Source organism: Desarmillaria tabescens, assembly GCF_030435595.1.
Source record: "Desarmillaria tabescens strain CCBAS 213 chromosome Unknown EV420scaffold_208, whole genome shotgun sequence".
NCBI classification, from domain to species: domain Eukaryota; kingdom Fungi; phylum Basidiomycota; class Agaricomycetes; order Agaricales; family Physalacriaceae; genus Desarmillaria; species Desarmillaria tabescens.
Genome location: NW_026848507.1, coordinates 11,240 through 32,202, shown reverse-complemented (window position 1 = coordinate 32,202; position 20,963 = coordinate 11,240). Strand labels below are relative to the sequence as shown.

The 20,963-nt window shown below is 49.4% G+C and overlaps 4 protein-coding genes across 4 annotated transcripts; 2 read left to right on the top strand and 2 right to left on the bottom strand.

Moving 5' to 3' along the window:
• Window positions 1–1,263: 1,263 nt before the first annotated feature.
• Window positions 1,264–2,545, top strand: EV420DRAFT_1654375 (uncharacterized protein; the record flags this gene model as incomplete). Its single annotated transcript, XM_060478811.1, has 6 exons — window positions 1,264–1,357; window positions 1,412–1,624; window positions 1,674–1,783; window positions 1,837–1,959; window positions 2,011–2,139; window positions 2,186–2,545. 6 exons carry the CDS (start codon window positions 1,264–1,266, stop codon window positions 2,543–2,545), a joined length of 1,029 nt encoding a protein of 342 aa, XP_060321567.1.
• A 339-nt stretch (window positions 2,546–2,884) lies between these two features.
• On the top strand, window positions 2,885–6,899 carry EV420DRAFT_1754716 (uncharacterized protein). The gene is made up of 8 exons (XM_060480491.1): window positions 2,885–3,142; window positions 4,726–5,220; window positions 5,271–5,405; window positions 5,461–5,662; window positions 5,715–5,837; window positions 5,895–5,923; window positions 6,062–6,503; window positions 6,554–6,899. Exons 1-8 carry the CDS (start codon window positions 3,033–3,035, stop codon window positions 6,671–6,673), a joined length of 1,656 nt encoding a protein of 551 aa, XP_060321566.1. The 5' UTR covers window positions 2,885–3,032; the 3' UTR covers window positions 6,674–6,899.
• A 25-nt stretch (window positions 6,900–6,924) lies between these two features.
• EV420DRAFT_1318720 (uncharacterized protein) lies at window positions 6,925–8,128 on the bottom strand (the record flags this gene model as incomplete). The annotated part of the gene is made up of 5 exons (XM_060468709.1): window positions 7,907–8,128; window positions 7,812–7,856; window positions 7,502–7,760; window positions 7,282–7,445; window positions 6,925–7,227 (listed from the first exon to the last, which is right to left on the bottom strand). Exons 1-5 carry the CDS (start codon window positions 8,102–8,104, stop codon window positions 6,925–6,927), a joined length of 969 nt encoding a protein of 322 aa, XP_060321565.1. The 5' UTR covers window positions 8,105–8,128.
• A 1,291-nt stretch (window positions 8,129–9,419) lies between these two features.
• On the bottom strand, window positions 9,420–10,395 carry EV420DRAFT_1282980 (PIN domain-like protein; the record flags this gene model as incomplete). Its single annotated transcript, XM_060468312.1, has 4 exons — window positions 9,420–9,869; window positions 9,920–10,028; window positions 10,081–10,196; window positions 10,237–10,395. Coding segments are annotated over 4 exons (834 nt in total), but the record flags the coding sequence as incomplete, so codon positions are not given.
• Window positions 10,396–20,963: the final 10,568 nt, after the last annotated feature.

Genomic DNA, 20,963 nt, shown 5'->3' with positions numbered 1-20,963 from the left:
GGATGTATATTATAACGCTGCAAAGTCAATGAACACGACAAACGAAAAACGGAACGACAAGCACGCACGACGCATCTGAGCTTTCTTCCCCGCCTTGAGTATACACATCGTTCCCATACAGCAATCTCTCTTACACCTTCAATGCTAGCCCTGATTTCTGCTCGGCCGTCTCGTCATGAAGGTATCGATCAGGAAACGATAACGAGGGACGAAGACGCGGCCGAACGAGGCGGCAGTCTGTAGGCAACCGGCCTGAATCCGTTTATTGTTAATTGTATCCCTCCTTCGAGACCCGGGGAAGGCTGGTAGCGAAAATGGGAAAAATAGTGCTAGCCCATGAAGTTGAAGTGCCTAGCTATTGTCGGTCGAGGATAGGCCGAGGTACCAAAAAACCAGGTGCGAACGTATTGTTATCTGTGAAGTCGACACGACGTGTGAGCGACGAAATTGGTTTCTCAGCGACAGACGGTGCAGGGGAAAGTCGTGCATGGTGGAGTGAGGAAAGAAATTCAAACATTGAGAAGACTCAGCGGCACGTAGTCACGTGGCATGATTGGTTCGAGCTATGGATCCACATGGGTCCCTTTTCCATTTTGTCAATCACCGGCAAACGAATAGAGCTTCTTCCGGGGCCCTCGTTTTCTTCTTTGCTCCTTCTGTCTGCTTGCAATGATAGTCTTATGGATATCCCCGGAACGGAGGACGTTCGCTTTTTGAATAGCGGCTACCGTTGCTGAGGTGACAGGTCCGATAGTCCTGGCCTACTTCTCCATCAACAAGACCGGCAAGCAACGAATTCTTTTGCAAAGACGAGAGTCACAGACTTACGTTTACGAAAATGATTGCAAGTCCTAGATGTGTATTATGACTTCGTCTTCATTTCACTGTTCCACTAAAAGTTAGCCAGATATCCACGACGAGCAGCACAAGGCACAGCATATCGACAGAATGCTCCAGAGTGAATGTAGGCTTTGAATACTTCAACTGACCACGCTATAGCCTATAATCGCCTGTCATGGCTTGGTAAAATTGATAACAGTGCGCATCGTCACCGGCCGCCGGCGAGCATGATCCTTAGGTGTCTTTATCGGCAAATTCAGGTATGTGCATTTATCTATATCCTTTTCTTGTGTCTGAAGATTTGTCTTTGCTAAGTAATTCTGTATCTCGCTTTTGTTGACGATGGGGCACGACTCACGAGCCGAGGTCACGCGACGGCGTTGCAACTGAAAACCCTTTTCCGGCTGCGCCCCTATACCAGTGATGACCACCTCTCATACTCTCTCTGCCAAGTCTTTGCAATACGACAACGATACGTTTATTTTCTCAAACACAGTACCTAGTTACCTAGTCGTAGGTGGGTCCATCATTTTCTCCCGATAATTTCCAAAAGCTCAGCGCCCTTATTCAGCATTCAATCAACGACTCATACCCCTCACCAGCGCCCTCGTACATCGATGGATGTCACTCCTGGATCCGTTCACCGCTCCTTTTTGCCTTTTCCCCGTCACTGTACACAGGATAGGTATCATGGCATACGGCGTACGCCGCAGCAGTGGTCCCCCCATACCTGAGCAATCGACGGACCCGCTACCTCCAGGCGATTACGGCTGGTATCTATCCGGTAAGTCTTGCCTCTCTATCTCACAGTGTTTCTGACATGGTCTCCCTAGACAGATGGGAACACCGATGTCTTCCCGAAGCTGCTTCAAGCATCAGGCCTAAGTCTTTCCTGACTATGAAACAGACCGCTTCTGGTGGCCATTGCGATCCAGAAAAGATGGTAAAATTCGTCGCGTCTGCATGTCTTCGGCTGGCTGACGGCTCTTCACACAGTTTGATGTCATACCGGAAGTGGCGCACGCGGTCATGGAGAGAGATCGACAGCGGTGCTTTATCACTGGCTCTGAGGCGAACACAGAGCTAGTATGGATTTTTACACCATATTATACTCGCATAGTAAGGCTCCTGTCGGAGAATATGCGTACTAGTTCTTACCTATCTTTGCAGACCCATCACAGCGACCCTCTTGCTGTATTCGCTACACCAGCAGAATTCGAAACAGCACCAAATGCGGCCTTCCTGCATAAGGATCTCGTTCCGTTCTTCTTGGACAACGCATTTAGCGTCGATGTTGACGTGCGTGATTTTTTCCTTGATACTCTCATCGCTCATCCAGTTCTAGGATAACCACCGTGTCGTATTATTTCGCAATATTGGTCCCGCTCAATCGCTGTTACCATCCCACCTCACAATAACAAACGGACCAGACGACTATTACCTCAGGGAACATTTCCGGCTATCACTCAGAGTGAACCTTCTAGACTGTGACATTCGCAAACAGTACCCGAACGGGGCCATTTTTGAGATGATGGGTGAGCTTGGCGTGGATTACGACGATCCCGAGATGGAAGCTATCGTACCTCTGAGTGATCCACGGTGGCACACTGTGCTAGGTCAGGCTATCTTGGAGGACATCATAGAGACGGGTGCCGCTGCAAAGTACAGGCCTTGCGATGATGAAGATGTGGAAGAGACGGATTGAATTGTAACGAGCTCTGACATACAATACAGTTTGGGAATTCATATGCTAAACTCGCGTTGATTAACCGTTCTTCTCTCAATTTATCGCCTCCCTCCAATTTATTTGATCAGGCCCAGCCTCCGAGATTGTCATTTCCGGACCAAGTTAATAGCATCACGGTGCCAATCCAAACTTGACATCAGACCATGATGTCCCATTTTCATCGAATCAGCAAAAGCGTGGAATACTGCTACCCCTTTGGCAGCAGATAACTACCATGGGAACCCAGTGAAACGGCCGGGGCTTCTCTCCGAGTAACGACGGTCCCATCACGCGGCAACTCCCGGGATCAATTGTTGTCAAAGACGTTTCCCCGTCCCTGCGACCGTCTCCACGATCTGTTTGGCTCCCTCCCCTACTGCCTCCGCGGGGGTCTTGGCCCTTTCTCTTTTCCCTCCGGGTGGGTTGACACAAATATGTCGCCTATCTCATTTGACGTCTTTCATCGATGAGATTTGTGTTTGTGCATGTGGGTGGATTCCAATGGTTGACACGGTTGACACAAATGTGTCACTGTGTCTGTTTGACATCCTTCGTTGGCGGATTGGTGAGAGTTCGTTGATGTGCTCGGTAACGGGCAGCGCGCAAATGAAACTAGCGTCTAGATCGTCAATCTAGATACTAAATCACACACACACACACACACAATCACCAATGTATATAAGTTCGAGGGTGAGTACGATAGAAGCACTCGCGATGTACTTAGATTTAGATAATCTAGTGGGGTTTTGCCTGAAAACAACTTCAATTCTTCTTTCGATGTGTTTTACACAAAGTACACTAGTCCGCGATAGCGGGGTTTTATGAACTTGTTTTGTAAGGTATAGTCGAGCAAGTTATGCTTGTTTCAACGTCGTCTAGAAGAACTTCTAGCGGACACTTCAAATAATCAAACAACCAAAGACTCCGAGGTCTACAAAGAGTGCAAAATCACTCTACAAAGAACGCTCAGGTTCTGACTTCAAGTACAAGACTTGCAAAGAGTACACAGACTCTGGAGTTCCTTGAACTCGACGATTGTTCGAACTTAAAGCGTTCTAGGGCTTATTTTACTTCAACTAGATGAGGTCTTTTGATTTAAAGTCGACTCAGCACGTCTAGATCGCTAATCTCGGAGAGAGAGAACACGAGGCCTTTGTCCGCGGAGCAGTTCAATTAACTAGCAAGGCGCAAACGCGGGGACGGCTCTACTTCCTACTTAACTCTTCTAGATTACTGTAGTCGCCCTTATGGGTTGACTTTGGTAACTTAATTCACTTCAGTCGAGGATATGCAATAAAAACCAGTGATTGATTAGGTAGCTATACAGGCTACTAGCACAAACGCGGGGGGAATGCTTTCCTGCCGTTATGCATCTAGTCGCTGCTAATTTATACGATTCGTGTTTTAGGTATAGGAGCCCGTATCTACAGTAATTATGGTATGAGCTTTGGAATTAATACAAACAGTGAGTCACTATCCTACAAGTATTGCGCCATTCCGTAGTTTCTATTCAGTTCGACGCGACTGCGCCGGGTTATTCTGTTGCCGAGGAGTGCCCTACTAGTCCGTGGGTGCTCCTTCTTCCGTCTGCAAGGCCTGCCGTGCGCCGTATGTATTGAATACTGCGGTATGCGCAGGATCTCGAGGAGGTAACCACCGATCGCGATCGACTGCAGGTCCGAGATTGTATTCTGTTGATCACTGCGCGATCAAAGTCGGTCATCTCGGTACCCAACGTGGCTATTCATTCTTCCAAGGTTATTCCTTTCCTAGCCTGAGTTGATCTCGAAAGCTGATCTGTTTCTCGACTTAGCAATTTTTCCTGACAGGTTCTTTCTACTCGTCGAGGCGACGAGGCATCTAGTTCGTTCCATTCTTCAACTTCTTGGTTTTTATACTCCATACAGACGAGTCCCCGAGATTTGACTGTAATAGTCTTGTTTAGGTAGGGCTTAGCTTGGCGTGTTGACGGCTGGTAGAATTGACTCTTCGAGATGTCGTTTCTAAGTCCGTTCTGTACTGCCGTGCTTTCATTCTTTATGTAGTATTTAGCTACCAGCGCGAAGCCTCCACTGTAGCCCTCTGTACTGCTTGTAGATTGCATAAACTGATGTAAAATCGCAAAATCTACGGGTAGCCTGATACCAGGCGTATCATCGTGACTGTGGCGTGATGTCTTTTGTCGGGGAGCACTGCTTTTGTTCGCTCGCTCGATGCTTGCTTGATTTTTGCTCGCTTGTTCGTTTTTGGGTTTGGGTTTGGAGACATTGTACTCCTCCCATTTTCCCTTTCTCTCTCCAGATCGTGTCTCTCTCTCTCCACACCACCCCCCTGACTAAACCCAGACATTTTGCCGCCAGGGTTAACGACGATGCCACTGATCATGGCCTTTGTCTTGCTGCTTGTCTCACAGGGTCCTTTGTCGGCATCCTCATCCTCACTTTCTTCTTCATTAGGAGGAGGCAACTTGTTCAACGGCAGCGACGCGCATCCACCAACACACTCAAACTCATCATGGATTCTTTTCCACTGCCTCCAAACGTGCTGCCGCCAGAGCAGCAGCAGCGATATGTCTTCCCTTGCCCTCGTCAAGATGGCCCTAATAAAAATTGGCTTGATGAGAACAGCAATTTTCAAACGGAGGAAATTGACCTGTATGTTGTTCCTGTTTGCTGGTCTTGCTTTGACTGATGCCATTCCCCAGGTCTCTTACACACAAGGTCCCCTGGTTTGCAGAACTTTGCCAGCGTTTCGGACTCGCACATACAGGCAACAAAACGATGCTTCATGAGCGGCTTGTGAAGTTCAGCCAAGCTGGGATGGAAAAGTGGAAGGCAAAGTACGTTCATTCATGCCATACACAGATGCGAGCTCATCTCCCTCTCCTCTCACAGTATTCTCACTCCGATGCGTATTCCTCACAAGGGAGTGAGAGTGGTGAGGGATGGTGCTATTACAAAGAGGAAGCTGACACGTCGAGCAACCCGCATTCATGAGGTGAGCATACCGGTGAGCAACCCTCAAAGGGTACTCCTCCCTATGTCAAGATTCAAGGATACTCGTAGCCAGGCCAAGATAGACAGCTTCATACCTTGGGTGAGTCTGTTTTTGTTCCTATTCATGCTTGGTTTGTTGATTGCATTTTCAGGCTGAAGTTCTTATGGTCAAGATAGCGAAAGAAGAAGAACATGCACAGAATCTCTGCAATACCCATCTTCCAGAACCTGGGGTCAACAGTGTCCACAATCATAGCACGCAAAAGCCTGGTATGGTACGTGTCATTACTTTTCACTGTTGATTCGACCTGACAGCCATCTCCAATGCACAGAATCCTTTTGCAAGCCCTGACTTTGTCCAGTGTGTTGCCTCTATCGTCGAGGAGTAGTTGGCTGCTCATCAAAAATCCTCCCCCTCGTCCTTGTCTTTGACTGTATCACCTGAAACCCCCTGTCCCTCCATGGATTTCGACTCGACCATTATGGGGCTCACTGCAAGTTCAACTGAAGTCTTCTCTGGTATTGTGGACCGACCAGACTCACCGATCCTACCACCCTTTGAGCCCATGCAGATGACTTCACCATCCATGCTGCTCTCTCCACCTGCTCTGCCAACATCTGAACTCGATGGGAATGCTCCAGTATCATCTGATGATACTGCCATCAACCCAATTCAGTGCTCGTTGGTCTTTGCTGATGGCCAGACCATAACTGTTCATCAGGGTGATGTTCCGCTGACTAAACCATTCTGCTATGCATCAAATCTTGAAAGTCTCATTCGGTGCTGGGATGATCGTAATCCAGACTGGGCCCCATCCGTTGATTATCCAATCATCCATGGTCGCCTGGTTCCAATAAAGTACTGGAAAGACATCTACAAACTCAATAAAAAAACAGGGAACGAATGGGAAAAACTCAAGAGCAATTGGCTAGATTGGAAAGTATGTTTGCTTTTCTTTCTGTTGTTCATATTCTCACCTCTTGCCTTCAGCATTTTATTGAAGCATATCAGGCATTTGAGACACCTGAAGCCTTCTGGGCCGAGTTTTCCGACTCTCAAGGACAGAGGCTGAAATTCTCTCGAATCAAAAAAATTCTTTTAGAGCGATGAACAGCCGCAAATCTCGAATTAGCAAAACAAGTGACAGCTGAGTATGGTGATGACTTCATCAATCACTTTGGTTATAAAAGGGGTAGGAAATTGGTTGCCATGAAGGATGGTCCAACAATTGCCTGACTATAGGAAGAAGATGGGAATTAGTTGCAATGAGGATGTTTAGTTCACAGTTCATGTCGTAGTTTTGGAATGCTACAATGTTTTTCTTATTTACTTTGTGACATGAGATAACTACACAATTAAAATTAAGCACATGGACATGTTCGTCCACAGGTCCAGCATTTGACTACTTGGTGGTCAAGCTTGAAAAATTCATCACGACAAAGAGTTGGAGTGTCGTTTGATGAAATCAAATACTTGACAATTGTCATATGTGAAAAGTCCAAGCTCCAACCACCCCACTCACAGATTTGTCGAATTGACCAATGGAGATCACATGAGAACCACTGGCATCCACCACGGCGAAAAGAATGTGTACCATAGGGATATGGTGTGATACCCAAGTCCCACAGGTTATTCCGAAAGAGCTGCAGGAAGACCTCTGGTTTCTAACAAAGTTCTGAATGAGCATGGACCACTTGCATATAGAACCCATACCTTACCATTGCGGTGTTCTTGGCAGTGTTGAGACAGTCACGTTTATCGATGTTGGGGAAAAGATTCCCTTTGTTAATCCTTGAGGTGCCAATCCATGTGGCGAGAGCTCGAACAGGACAGAGATGTGCCATATGTTCTGGCAGTTCTCGTAATACAAATGGAGGTATGTCTGTTATCCCAAACAAGTCAGCAGGCAATGGCACTGTAGCAGTAAAATGCACTTACCACCAAATTGCGCATTTTTATGAAAAGGAAGGGTGATCGAAACACAGGCAGTGTTATCAACTTCATCATTGTAGAGATCAACCTCATGGGCCTGAATGTTCAACACCTTGTCAATATGGAGTAAGCATGTAAATGCTACGAGGTAGACAGCCTGGAGCAATCGCCGCATGTTTCCTCCACACCAGTTTCCCTGGGACAGGTGATTGTTATCCCAGTTTTCGTGCTTATGATTATGCACATAGAGCTGCTTCAGAATACCCTAGAAAGTAAAAGATGTAATGAGTTTTTGACAACAGAAACAGAGACATACAGGACTAATGGCTCGAGCACTAGTTGAAGTTTCGCCTTTGGTGACCTGTGTTTCTCATCAGCCTACATATATTACTGATGAGTTTCACAGCGTACCTTGCGTTTGTGCAGACCCAACATGTATGAGGACATGAGATCAGAGATCAACGGGTTTCCAAGCGCTGTTGCTCTGTTCCAAGGTACCTTACCTCGACGACCAGTCTTACGGAAGCCATAGGTGGTGCCTGCCCTAAGCTTTTGAGTGTGTGAGTAGCTCCTCTGTGCATCGTCAGGCCCTTTGCTTGTGCCATGCATATCAATATCATCACACCTCGTCAAGTCAGATAGACATGATATGACTGAATGCTCAGACGTACTTTTTCATAATAAATCCTACGATGTAGTAGTCAATATTCGGGTCAAGCTTCTGCAGATTGAATATATTAGTGCCTGGCTGGATGATGTTCTCCTTAATGAGGAAGTTATTAAACACCGTCATGACCCTGTGTAAGTGTTGAACGTTAGAATAATGCAGGGTATCAGAAACTGAGGATAACAGTTGACCTTTTATATGCAGCATCAGTGCCTTCCGTGACACCCTTTGATGCTTTGCTAATATTGGCTAAAACCTCCTCAACATCGTCCGATGCACTCAGGTCCATCTGCATATTACCATCGTACTCATTGGACACACCGCAACTCTCCTGCTCACCCTCAATGTCATCTATGATCTCTAAATCTGAGGATAGGGTTTCTAGGACCTTGTGAATTCCTAGCACATTTGTGATATCATTGGTCGTGTTCATGTCCATATGATACTGAGAGGAAGAGAGAACAGTGAGTCAAGCGATAAAGTCCATGATATGCTATCTATATATATGAAAAAAAGAGGGGTAGGTGCTCCTATTTAGAATCCATTCTCATCATCTGTGCATAGCTCCAGGATCTCCCCTTTCACTGTATAGCGAACTTCGATTTGGTACTTTGGAGATGAGTTACGTTTCTGGCGCTTTATTGGAGTGGCTTCTTTAAAAAAAACTGTAAGAAACAGGCCATACATGGCATTGAAATGAGCCCTGCCTGTCATTTCCTCACCACTCTCATCACTAGATATCTCTAAGACCGGGTAAGACCTGTTCTGTTCTGCTGAGCCTTGACTGGTGTTTCGTAGATTGGCAGAAGTCGAAGCTAGGGCATCATAAAAGTTATTGTAAGAGAGATTTGACAGGCAGGGATACTTGACATACCAATGGGCTGAGTGAGGCTTGGCTCCGATGAGCCTCATTTTCTTGATACTTGGTTCAACTGTCTTATGTTTTTTGCCAGCTTTGAGGGTCTGATGTTGTGTATCATCCAAGATGTTCGGCCGTGCATGAAGGGCCAATACACGAGAGAGCCATGCATGAACTTGGGGTTTCTTCACAAACTGATTGTACTCATCTGACGTGGTATCAGTATTGTATGTCCCATCAATCGCAGAGGTGATCTGAGTTAGGATTTCACCGGGAATGATGAGAGATACATATAACTCCGAATGTGATTGTTCACGTTGATTCACACATACAGCATGTACTTTGGAAACTATAGCATGCTGGGAGATATGAGTGTTGTCATCTTTCAATAGTCCCCATCATTTACATAGATCTTGAAGCAGGTCACGGGTGGCTAATCCTGGGAAGACATGATCACGGAAATTGCAGATGATGCCCATCGAATGTCCCCAAACAAAGAGCTCCTCACATAGCTTTGCGAGTTGGGATATGTCCGGTTGATGCAGCGATGGAGCGGCAGGTAGATTACCTGCCCCATTGGATTGGGATGTCACTGGGTGAATATATTGGATGAGAACCGACACCTTCAGGAAGTCAAGCGGGATACGTGAAGCTAGTGAACGCTGCCGAGAATGAAGATGGCCAGCCCCCTGCTTTTCCAATGCCGTGCAAAGGTCCCAATGCCATGCGGAGGCAACAGCGGCATAATCATCAACTTCGGATGCTTCAAGGGCATCAAACAGCCGTTCTCCAACACTTGACTTTGCGATATCAGCTGCAGTTTGGATGCCACATCCTTGAATTCCATCCTATCACATAAGAATGAGTCTATATCAACTGAAAACATTGCGTAACTTACATCATAATCACCCCCTGCGAGTAACGCGATCATTACAAGATTGTTGCAGGAGAACTGGGATCCGGCCTCATGAACCTCGATCAGATATTTGGAGTCGCTTTCCTCTTTGCTAATGAATATGTTTAAAAATCACACTGATAAAATGTAACTGTTGCTCTCACATCCGAATCACTTGCTGAGCACCAAATAGCATGGTATCAAAGTCCTCTGACATCACAGCATCAATCTGGCCAAGGCACGAGAGCATCGCAAGCTCGGCCTCTGCTTCGCCTGGAGCCTGTGTTTCATGTCAGGAAGAGAAAAGAAAAGAAAAGAACAGGCCGTATGTCCCAATAGGAGAACCCAAATCCTTCCAGCAGTCGCTTGAAATCATTGGTTAACCAGATTGGCATCTTCTTCACAATCTTTTTACGCTTATAAGTAGGGCGGTGTGGGCCATTGAACACGAATAAAGGTATGACCGGGAGATGAAATAGGCATCCTAGTCATTTGAAAAGTGACACTTGGGCTGGACTCTTCGTCTGCCCATGATGGAACGTTGCTGCAGACATCCATCCACTAGAAAGAGGTAATACTAGTTAGACTTGATATGTATAATACACTAGATATAGCTACCTAGCATCTACACCTATACGTGGAACGAACTCATGTACAGCGCCAGTGGATATCTTCTGGGAAGACCAGTCGATGAATGATACAGAGCTTGTAGAGTTCAGAAGCTGCAAAGGAAGATGTTAGAACTAGCATACTGTTAGCCACTAACTCTATCGACTTAGATCGTACTAAGGTCGCTACTCGCACTTCGGTAGACGACGCTTTAGCAAGTCAAAGGCGACGAAGTCGATGGGACAGATAGTCACGAAGGACGGAGTTTGATGTTAGGTAGATTAAACCTTAGCCGAAGCTGGGGTTCAGACCAGCTGAGGCTCTACTTAAATACACATTGGTAAACTAAAAATAGTACTGTGGGAATCAGTCTGCGATGATCGCCTGCGCGTAATCCGGCTGAGTAAGAAAAGAAAAGGAAAGAGAAGAAAAAGAAAAGAATAACCGTAACATTACCCCCTCCTTAAGACTCATTCGTCCCGAATGAGAATATGTCTCCTTCCTTCCGCATCTGCGAGTTGAGGGTCTCCCTTCTGCTTTAAAACAGGATCGATTGGGCCTCCGCTACACCATAAAGGGTCACTCGTTGTGTTTGGCCTCAGACCCGTCTCCCCCTGGACTCTGGTATCTTTTGGGACCCAGAGCCACCATGCGCCGGTTAGGCCTCAACTGTCTGTCGGGATCCGCGATCCCTAAGGGTTCAGTGCTCATGAATGAGCGGTGGAAATCCCCTTCTACACCATAAATAGACCTCTAAGACTCGTTCGTTTCGAACGAGTCTTCTGACTCCTCGTCGTCGTTGCTTGTGGAAGAGTTTTGGGATTCGGAATAGAAGGATGGGACATTGTCCTCGACATCGTTGTCATCATCTTCATCTTTGTCCCAGTCCTCTGTGACTTGTTGTAGGTGATCGACATCCGATTCATCGGAAGTCGGGTAGTTTTCTGATTCTGTTGTGAAAGAGTAGTCATTCTCAATCGCGTTCAACTCATCCGAATGTGCGGGTGCCGTGCATTGCGAAGAGGGAACGGTGATGATGTCCGTGACACAGGGCGTATCGGGGTCATGGTATGGGATTGGGAGACCTTGAGGGATCTTGTCGTCCCGCCCGACTGTCTTTCCTTTCTCATTAACCGTCCATAATACTTTTCGTATGCGCGCCTCGTACTCATTAACGAGTTCTTCGGCGTTGGCCATATTCGACCGTTTGACCCACGAGTTTTCCTCCGCTGGGTATCCCTTCCATTTTACCAAGTATTTGGTAATCGTGCGACGGGTTTGTCCTCGGCCGATGGGACGGTCCCTTTCTCCTACGATCTCTTCGATTTCGTATTCTTCCTCATCCTCGACAAGCTCTGGGGGCGGCCGTTCAGGGTGTGGTTGGTCAGGAAATTCGGGAGGATAGTATGGAGTCAACAAGGACTCGTTGAATCGATTATGGATCTTCCACCCCGTTGGGAGCTTGAGTTCATACGCGGATGCTCCCTTCTTTGCCAGTATAACAAAGGGTCCTACACGTCGATCGCCGAGTTTCTTGGTCGGGCGAGGAAGGTTCAGGTTGGTGGAATCCAACCATACCTTGTCGCCGACCCGGTATTCCACTGCTTTGCCTTTATGCTTGTCGTAGGCTTTTTTCATAGATTCCGCTGCGCGTTCCAGAGATTCCTTCGCTTTCTCCTGTATCTCTTGAATGCCTTGGACCAGTTTTTTGGCTGCTGGTACTACGTCGGGACGTTGTGCGGTTTTCATGACTTGTCCGTCCCGTCCAAACACTACTTTGTAGGGGGAGAAGCCGGTCGCCGAATGCTTGCGATTATTATGAGTGAAGGCGGCTAATGGTAGCCAGTCACTCCAGTCATTTTGTCGGTAGTTCACGAACATTTTGAGGTACTTTTCAATTTCCTGATTGACCCGTTCGGTTTGCCCGTCTGTCTGAGGGTGGTAGGCCGTGGAAGGGTTCCCGGATACTTGAATAAGTGCGTAGAACTCTTTCATGAATTTGGATACAAAAACGGCCCCTCTATCAGAGATGACCTTCTCGGGCATTACCCCGTACGGCACATAGATTTGATCACATAGGATTTTAGCGAATCCCAGGGAAGTGAGCTCCTCCGTGCAGGCTATGGGAATAATGGTCTTTGAAAATCTGTCGACGATGACTAAAATGGAGTCAAACCCCTTGGAGTTCGGTAGTTTAGTGATCATATCGACGGAAATGTGGGTCCAAGGTTGGTTTGGTACTTCATTTGGATGAAGAGGCGCCCTCTTCGGTCGGCGATCCGCCTTGGTCCGTTGACATACTTCGCATCCCTTGATATAGGCCTCTACGTCTTGCCGCATCCGTGGCCACCAATAATCTCGGAGGACGAGTTCTTTGGTTTTTTCAACACCCGGGTGTCCAGCAGTAACATGGTCATGTCGCAGGGCTATAACCTCGCCTCGCAGCTGTTTCTCCCTAGGCACGTAAATGCGTCCATCATACCACAGCAACTCTTGATCTTGGGACACCCCTTTTTCATGATTAAGGGAATCTGAGATACCTCAATCCCACAGGCGGGGGTCATGAGTGGCTAACTTGATCCTCTCTTGAAGTTCCTCTGCTGTGGGCATAACCAGCGCTCAGAAGTGCGCTGGTTTTAGAACCGTCACGTCTTTGTTGTCGTCCTTCCCCTGGTCATGATCCGCCCTCCTTGACAGTAAGTCTGCTTTTCGATTCTGGGCTCCGGGTTTATGGTGGAGAGTGAACTGGTATTCAGCCAGCTCCGTTACCCATCGGGCCTGTCGTCGGTTGAGCTTCTGAGGTTTGCGGAAATACTGGAGATTGGAGTGGTCAGTCCAAATCTCGAAGTCTTCCCGAGCGCCCATCAGGTACTGGCGCCACTCCTCCAACGCAATCATGATGGCCAGCAGCTCCTTGTCGTAAATCTCATAATTACGTTCGGTGACCGATAACGCTTTAGAGAGGAAGGCTACCGGCCGCCATTTCTCCTCTTGCCACTGTGAAAGTACTGCTCCAATCGCCCCCTCGCTAGAGTCCGCCTCTACTCTGAATTTCCCTTCATCGAGCGGAATGGCTAGGACCACGTCTTCGCGGAATAGCTTCTTGATCTTTGTAAACGCCGTCTGTTGGGCCTCCCCCCATTTCCACTCTACCTTTCCTGTGAGGGCCGTGAGGGGTTTGACGTGTTTGCTGTAATCGCGTATGAATCATCGGTAAAAATTGCAAAATCCCAGGAAGGACTGAAGTTCTTGCTTTTTTGACGGGACGGGCCAGTCCAGCAAGCCGGCGATCTTGACGGGATCCATGTGAATCCTTCCCTCGCTGATAAGTACCCCTAGGTACTCTGTTTCTTCCACTTCAAACTCACACTTCTCCGCTTTGAGGAATAGGTTGTTCTCTCGGAGGATCCGAAGTACTTCGCGCACAATACGTCGGTGGTCTTTCTTGTCTTTTGAGGCGATTAGTATGTCATCTAGATAGACTGACACCTCCCCCGTGGTGATGAGATCTTTAAAGATGTCATTCATCATCCATTGGAAAGTAGCCGGTGAGTTGGTAAGGCCGAAGAACATCACCAACGGCTCGTAGAGACCACGGTTGGTTCGAAAGGCCGCCTTCCACTCATCTCCCTGCTTGATTCGGACATTATTATACCCCCATCGTACGTCCAGTTTGGTGAAGTACTTGGCTCGCTTTAGCCGGTCCATGAGCTCTCCAATGAGGGGTAGCGGGTACCGATTCTTGATGGTCATTTCATTGAGCTTTCGGTAGTCCTGGACCGGCCGGAGTTTACCGTCCTTCTTTTTGACGAAGAAAAACGGAGAGGCCATGGGCGATTTGGAGGCCTGGATGCGTCCCGTGGACAAGTTTTCGTCCAGGAATCTATCCAACTCTTCCTGTTCCGCTGGATTGAGCGGGTAAACTTTACAATCCAAGTTGGCGTTGGCGTTGGGGATGAGCTCGATGGCATGATCCCACGGTTTTCGCGGTGGTAACTCGTCGAAGTTTTCCTTGGCGAAAACATCCTCAAAATCCCTATATTCACTTGGTACGATTTCTTCGAAGGACTTTACCCCCTTACAGGCATTGGCCTGGGCCGCCAATTCATTGGCTTTGGTGCCCATGGCCCGTACGTGGAACGCTTCTTCGAAGTCGATCACCAAAATGGTGTCTCCTTCCTCGTACTCGTCCCACCTGGACGAAGGGTCCGTGTCAGGGAGGGAAAAGGGGATTTTGCGACAAGCACAACGAGCTAGGGTGACCGATCCGGTGTTCCAGTCAATGAGCGGGTTATGTCTCTGTAACCAGTCATGCCCGAGGAAAAGGGGGGTGGATCCTAAGTCCACTACGGCTAGTTCGATCCGTTCCACGTGGTCTCCAATGCGAAGCCGTACTTCGGCATACTCGGTAATATCCCTGCCCTTATTCCGGGTGCCGTCGGCATTGTAGACCGGAACGGGTTGGGCCGCCTTTTTGAGGTTGAGGGCGTGATCTTGGGCCCAGGCGCGATCTATAGAACTGCCGGTGGCACCGCTGTCCACTAGTGCCTTCACCGAGTGTGTTTCTCGAGTGTCTAAGGTTTCCAACTGCACGGTAATGGATACATTGCGCCCTTTTCTCCCTCGTATATACACTGGGGGTTTCTGCAAATCCTCCATCCATTGCCACCTCTCCCGGGCTTGGGCGGCGGTCTCTATCTGTTCCTCCAATTGGTGACATAATTGATCCGTTACCTCCCCTAGGCGTCGGGGGTGAATCCATCCGTTGAGAACGGCCCTGGCTGCTGAATCCCCTCGTGCGATGCACAACGCCCGACGGGTCCATAGGATTCCATGGGGCTCGTAGTACATCTCCGTGATGATCTTCTTGTCGTTGGGGGTTGTGGAGAGAGAGAATACGGGCGAAGAAGGTCGTTTGGGGGTTACGACCGGAATATCGGACCGTAAATGGGCTTCTTCATCCTCTACTTCTTCCAGCAAAACTGAGGGAGTCTTCCCTCGAAGTGGCAATTGGTCACCGGGATGAGAAAGGTCCCGAGGCGGCACTTGGGCACCCTTGGTAGTCGAGGTGGTGGAGGAGAGCTCTCTGCCCTTCGTTCGGCCCTGGCCACGGGCGCTTGTGCGTGGCGTTGTAACCTCCACTTCGGATCCATACTTACTGCTCTTCCTGGACCCGGCGGTACTTCGGGTAACCCTTCGCGGGGGCACACATATTGGCTCCCTCGAGGGGTCTGCACTGTTGGCCACCGGATTGCCCTTGGCTACTAGGGGCAGGTGGTCCCTCGAGTTCCCGGCCTCAGCTGCTTTTCCGGCGCTTCCTGCTGGAACAGACGACTTCACAAACGAGGGTGCAGGCCCAGCAGGCTGGGTTGTCGGCCTTTCTCCCTCTCCGGGGTGACCTCCCCACGTCTGGGGTGCAGTCGAGACTCGACCTAGGGGGCTCTGCCCTCGAGGGGCTTTCCCTGTATGGTGAGCCGGGGGTTCCTGAGCTCGGACGGCCCCTAGGGGTTCAGTACTGAGCGCAGGCTGTGCGGAGTGGCGGAAATCCCCTCCTACGCCGTTGACGTTTGGCGATTCTTCATTCTTAGTTTGCTCTGCTGATAACGCGGCGGAAACAGTGGTATATTGTTCGTACGGGGTACCTACATACGTAGTATAAGTCCGGCTAGTAGTACAAGAGCGCGCACCAGGTGAAACTAAGTCCTTTGCCAATGCCGTCGAATCGCTTACTTCGACGCCGGCTCGTCTTTTGACGACTTCTCCTCCTTTACTTCTTCGATCTTCGTATCCTTTCCTAATTCCTCCTTCTCGGCTTCAGCGAGCAATTGGCGGAGGCGGGCGACGTTGGGCTTCTTGCGTGGTGGGAGTTTGACCGGAAGCCACTTCGACTTGTCGTCGGGGCATTTATGCTTCGGGTTCCACCCTGTGTTCCCACACTTGAAGCAGCGCTTGTCGGATCGAAGCTTGTCGATCTCCATTGGCTGCCCCGTGCCACCATACGTGGTTCCCGTGGCATCCTTCTTATCGCTGCTGGAACCAGATCCCTTCGATTGATTGCCTCGACCCGAACCACCTTGGTTCGGGGAGGTCTTACTGGCGAGGCCTTGAGCCACGTCGTATCGATAGTTGGCGTCGATCCTCAGGACCCGTGCCTTCCACTGTGCGTAGGTTGTGGGGCACTCGTTGTCCCCATGCATAACCGTCTTCCGCACCGTCGGCCTTATTGCCGCTTCAACCGCTTCGAACATTTGCTTCTCGTCTCCGAACTCTCCGCACTTGTGGGCCAGCCTTTCGAACTTGGCGAAGAATTCGACTGCGGATTTGAACTCCGATTGTCGTACCTTCTTCCACTCAGCCTTCCAGATTGCGACTTCCACTACTTCTCGGAATTCCTGCGTGATGTCACGGGAGAATTCTGCCCAAGTGGGGAACCTCCAATGCCCCTGGTCGTCGCGGTAGCGGTAGTACTGATCTCCCCACCACTGTTTAGCTTTCTCCCGTAAATACCCCTGCGCGAAAGTGATGCAGTACGGGTTTTGGCCTTGATCGTTCATGGTAAAGTGCAGCGGGAAGACCTGGAAATACATTTCACAGTGGTGGAGGAATCGGTTGATATCCTCTGACTCCCCTGTGAAATATTCGGGCTGAGTAATCAGCTTAGGCTTGACGTCATTCCAAGGATTGTTGTCTTTTCCCGTCGCCAAGGTCCACGGTGGTATAGGGTCCGGGGGTGATGGCATGTGGGGCGGTTGTAAGCCACTAACTCTATCGACTTAGATGTGTTAGGGTCGCTACTCGCACTTCGGTAGACGACGATCCAACAGATCAAAGGCAATGAAAGTCGATGGGACAAGTAGTCACGAAGAACGGAGTTCGATGTTAGGTAGAATAAACCTTAGCCGAAGCTGGGGTTCAATCCAGCTAAGGCTCTGCTTAAGTACACGTTGAGTAGACTAAAAATAGTACTATGAGAACGTCCGATCAGAACCGCAGTCCCGCAGCAGCGTAGAGTAAGCGTGAATGCGTAAGAAAAGAAAAAAGAAAAGAATAAACCGTAACATTACCCCCTCTCTAAGACTCGTTCGTCCCGAATGAGTTCTCGCTCCCCTCTCCGCTTTCGGCAGATTGACTATAAAAGGAGAGGATGGTGTCATCATCGTTGTCATCATCGTCTGAGTCGAACTCCCAGTTTTCGTAGACCCGTTGTAGGTTTTCGAGGTCTAACTCGGAGTCTTCGGAGTCCGATGTTTCTTCCACCATCGGTATCCCTTCTGCTTCCTCTGTAGTAACCTCCCGTACCGCTATCGACGACTGTGAATCGGAGTGTTTTGGGTTCGTGCATTCCGAGGAGTAAACGGTTTCGATATCCGTGATGCACGGGGTATCCGGGTCGTGATAGGCCGTTTCAGCGCCCGGTGGTATTTTATCGTCTTTCCCCACCGTTCGTCCGTACTTGTTAACCTCCCAGTGAATTCTTTGGAGGCGTGCCTCGTACTCGTTTACCAGTTCCTCCGCGTTGGCCATGTTTGAACGTTTGACCCAGGAGTTCTCCTCCCTCGGGTAACCCTTCCATTTCACCAGATACTCGGTTATCGCGCGACGGGTGCGTCCACGGCCAATAACCTTGTCCCGCTGTTCCACGATTTCTTCGATCTCGTATTCTTCTTCGTCTTCAACTAGCTCTGGAGGTGGTCGTTCGGGGCGTGGTTGATTAGGAAAGGCGGGGGCCACGTAGGGCGTCAATAGTGACTCGTTGAAGCGGTTGTGAATTTTCCATTTTACCGGCAGTTTCAACTCGTAGGCAGAAGCCCCTTTTTTTGCAATGATAGCGAAGGGTCCGACCCGACGATCCCCAAGTTTCTTGGTTGGCCTAGGAAGGTGAAGGTTGGTCGTGTCGAGCCAGACCTTGTCTCCGACTTGGTATTCCACGGCGGCGTCCTTGCGTTTATCATAGGCCTTTTTCATGGATTCTGCCGCTTTCTCCAACGACTTCTTCGCTTCGCCTTGTGCCTTTTCTATTTCTTCCACGAGCTTTCCCGCTGCTGGGACGCTTGTGGTTCGTTGAGGCTTTTTAATGACCTCTCCATCTCTCCCAAAGATGACTCGATAGGGGGAGTACCCCGTCGCCGAATGTTGGCGATTATTGTGAGTGAAGGCCGCTAGCGGTAGCCATTCGCTCCAATCGTCTTGTCTGTCGTTCACGAACATCTTCAAGTACTTCTCAATCTCCTGGTTAACCCTCTCCGTTTGCCCGTCGGTCTGTGGGTGATATGCCATGGAGGGATTTCCCTCGACATGAAGCAATCGGTAGAACTCCTTCATAAACTTGGATACAAACACCGAGCCTCGATCCGAGATTACTTTCTCGGGCATCACACCATAGGGCACATAGACATAATCTCTTAAGATTTTGGCGAATCCGAGAGAGGTAAGTTCTTCAGTGCAAGCTATGGGGATGATGGCTTTAGAGAAGCGATCCACGATGACGAGGATGGAGTCGAACCCCTTGGAGGTCGGGAGTTTAGTGATCATGTCGACCGAAATATGCGTCCAAGGTCGTGTCGGCACCTCGTTTGGGTGAAGGGGAGCCTTCTTCGGACGGCGGTCAGCCTTGGTTCGTTGGCAAACCTCGCAGCCCTTCACGTATGCCTCCACGTCTCTTCGCATGCGGGGCCACCAGTAATCGCGGAGTACCAATTCTTTGGTCTTCTCGATTCCTGGGTGCCCTGCGGTGATGTGGTCATGTTTGAGAGCAATGAGTTGCCCTCGTAAGTCCCGATCCATCGGCACGTAGATACGTCCATCATACCATAGTAGGTCCTGCTCGCGGGATACCCCTTTTTCGTGATTAAGCGAATCAGAGATCCCCCTGTCCCAGCGGCGGGGGTCGTGCGTAGCCGCTTTGATCCTCTCATGTAGTTCCTCGGCGGTTGGCATCACCAATGCCCTAAAATGTTCGGCTTTGAGAACCACTATGTCTCGATTGTCCTCTTTTCCTTGATCGTGGTCTGCCCTTCGAGATAAGAGGTCGGCCTTACGGTTTTGAGCCCCAGGCTTGTGGTGCAGAGTGAATTGGTATTCCGCTAGTTCAGTAACCCACCGAGCTTGACGTCGGTTAAGCTTCTGGGGTTTGCGGAAATACTGGAGGTTGGAGTGGTCCGTCCAGATTTCAAAGTCCTCTCTGGCTCCCATGAGGTACTGACGCCACTCTTCGAGGGCGATCATGATGGCTAAGAGCTCCTTGTCGTAGATCTCATAGTTTCGTTCTGTAACAGATAAGGCTTTGGAGAGGAAGGCCACGGGTCTCCACTTCTCGTCCTGCCACTGGGAGAGTACCGCCCCCACCGCCCCTTCGCTGGAGTCCGCCTCCACTCGGAATCGTCCTTGATCGAGCGGGATGGCGAGTACTACGTCCTCCCGGAACAGCTCCTTCAGTTTCCGGAAAGCTCCTTCCTGGGCTTCTCCCCATTTCCACTCTTGTTTGCCGGTGAGCGAGGTAAGCGGGCGTACGTGACGGCTATAATCTCGAATGAATCATCGGTAGAAGTTGCAAAATCCGAGGAAGGATTGCAGCTCCTGTTTACGACGAGGCACCGGCCAGTCAAGTAGGCCCGCAATCTTGACGGGATCCATGCGGATCTTCCCTTCGCTAATGATAACCCCTAAGTATTCGGTTTCCTCCACCTCGAATTCACACTTCTCTGCCTTTAGGAACAGGTTATTCTCTCGTAATATCTGGAGGACCTTTCGTACAATCCTCTTATGCTCCGCCTTGGTCTTGGAGGCAATGAGGATATCGTCCAAGTATACCGACACTTCACCAGCGGTGATGAGATCTTTGAAGATGTCGTTCATCATCCACTGGAAGGTGGCGGGAGAGTTGGTGAGTCCGAAGAACATGACGAGGGGCTCGTAGAGGCCGCGATTAGTTCGAAAAGCGGCCTTCCACTCGTCTCCCTTCTTGATTCGTACGTTGTTGTAGCCCCACCGGACGTCCAGTTTGGTAAAGTATTTGGCCTTCTTCAGCCGGTCCATGAGCTCCCCGATAAGCGGTAACGGATAACGGTTCTTGATGGTCATCTCATTAAGCTTTCGGTAGTCCTGGACAGGTCGTAACTTCCCATCCTTCTTTTTAACGAAGAAGAATGGGGAGGCCATTGGAGATTTCGAGGCCTGGATACGCCCGGTGGCTAAGTTTTCATCCAGAAACTTGTCCAGTTCCTCCTGTTCCATCGGATTGAGTGGGTAGACCTTACAGTCGAGGTTGGCGTTAGCGTTGGGGACTAGCTCAATGGCATGATCCCAGGGTTTACGAGGGGGAAGTTCATCGAAGTTCTCTTTATCGAAGATATCCTTGAAGTCCCGATATTCCTCGGGTACTATTTCCTCGAACGACTTGGCGCCCTTTTTGGCGTTGGCTTGGGCGGCTAGCTCGTTG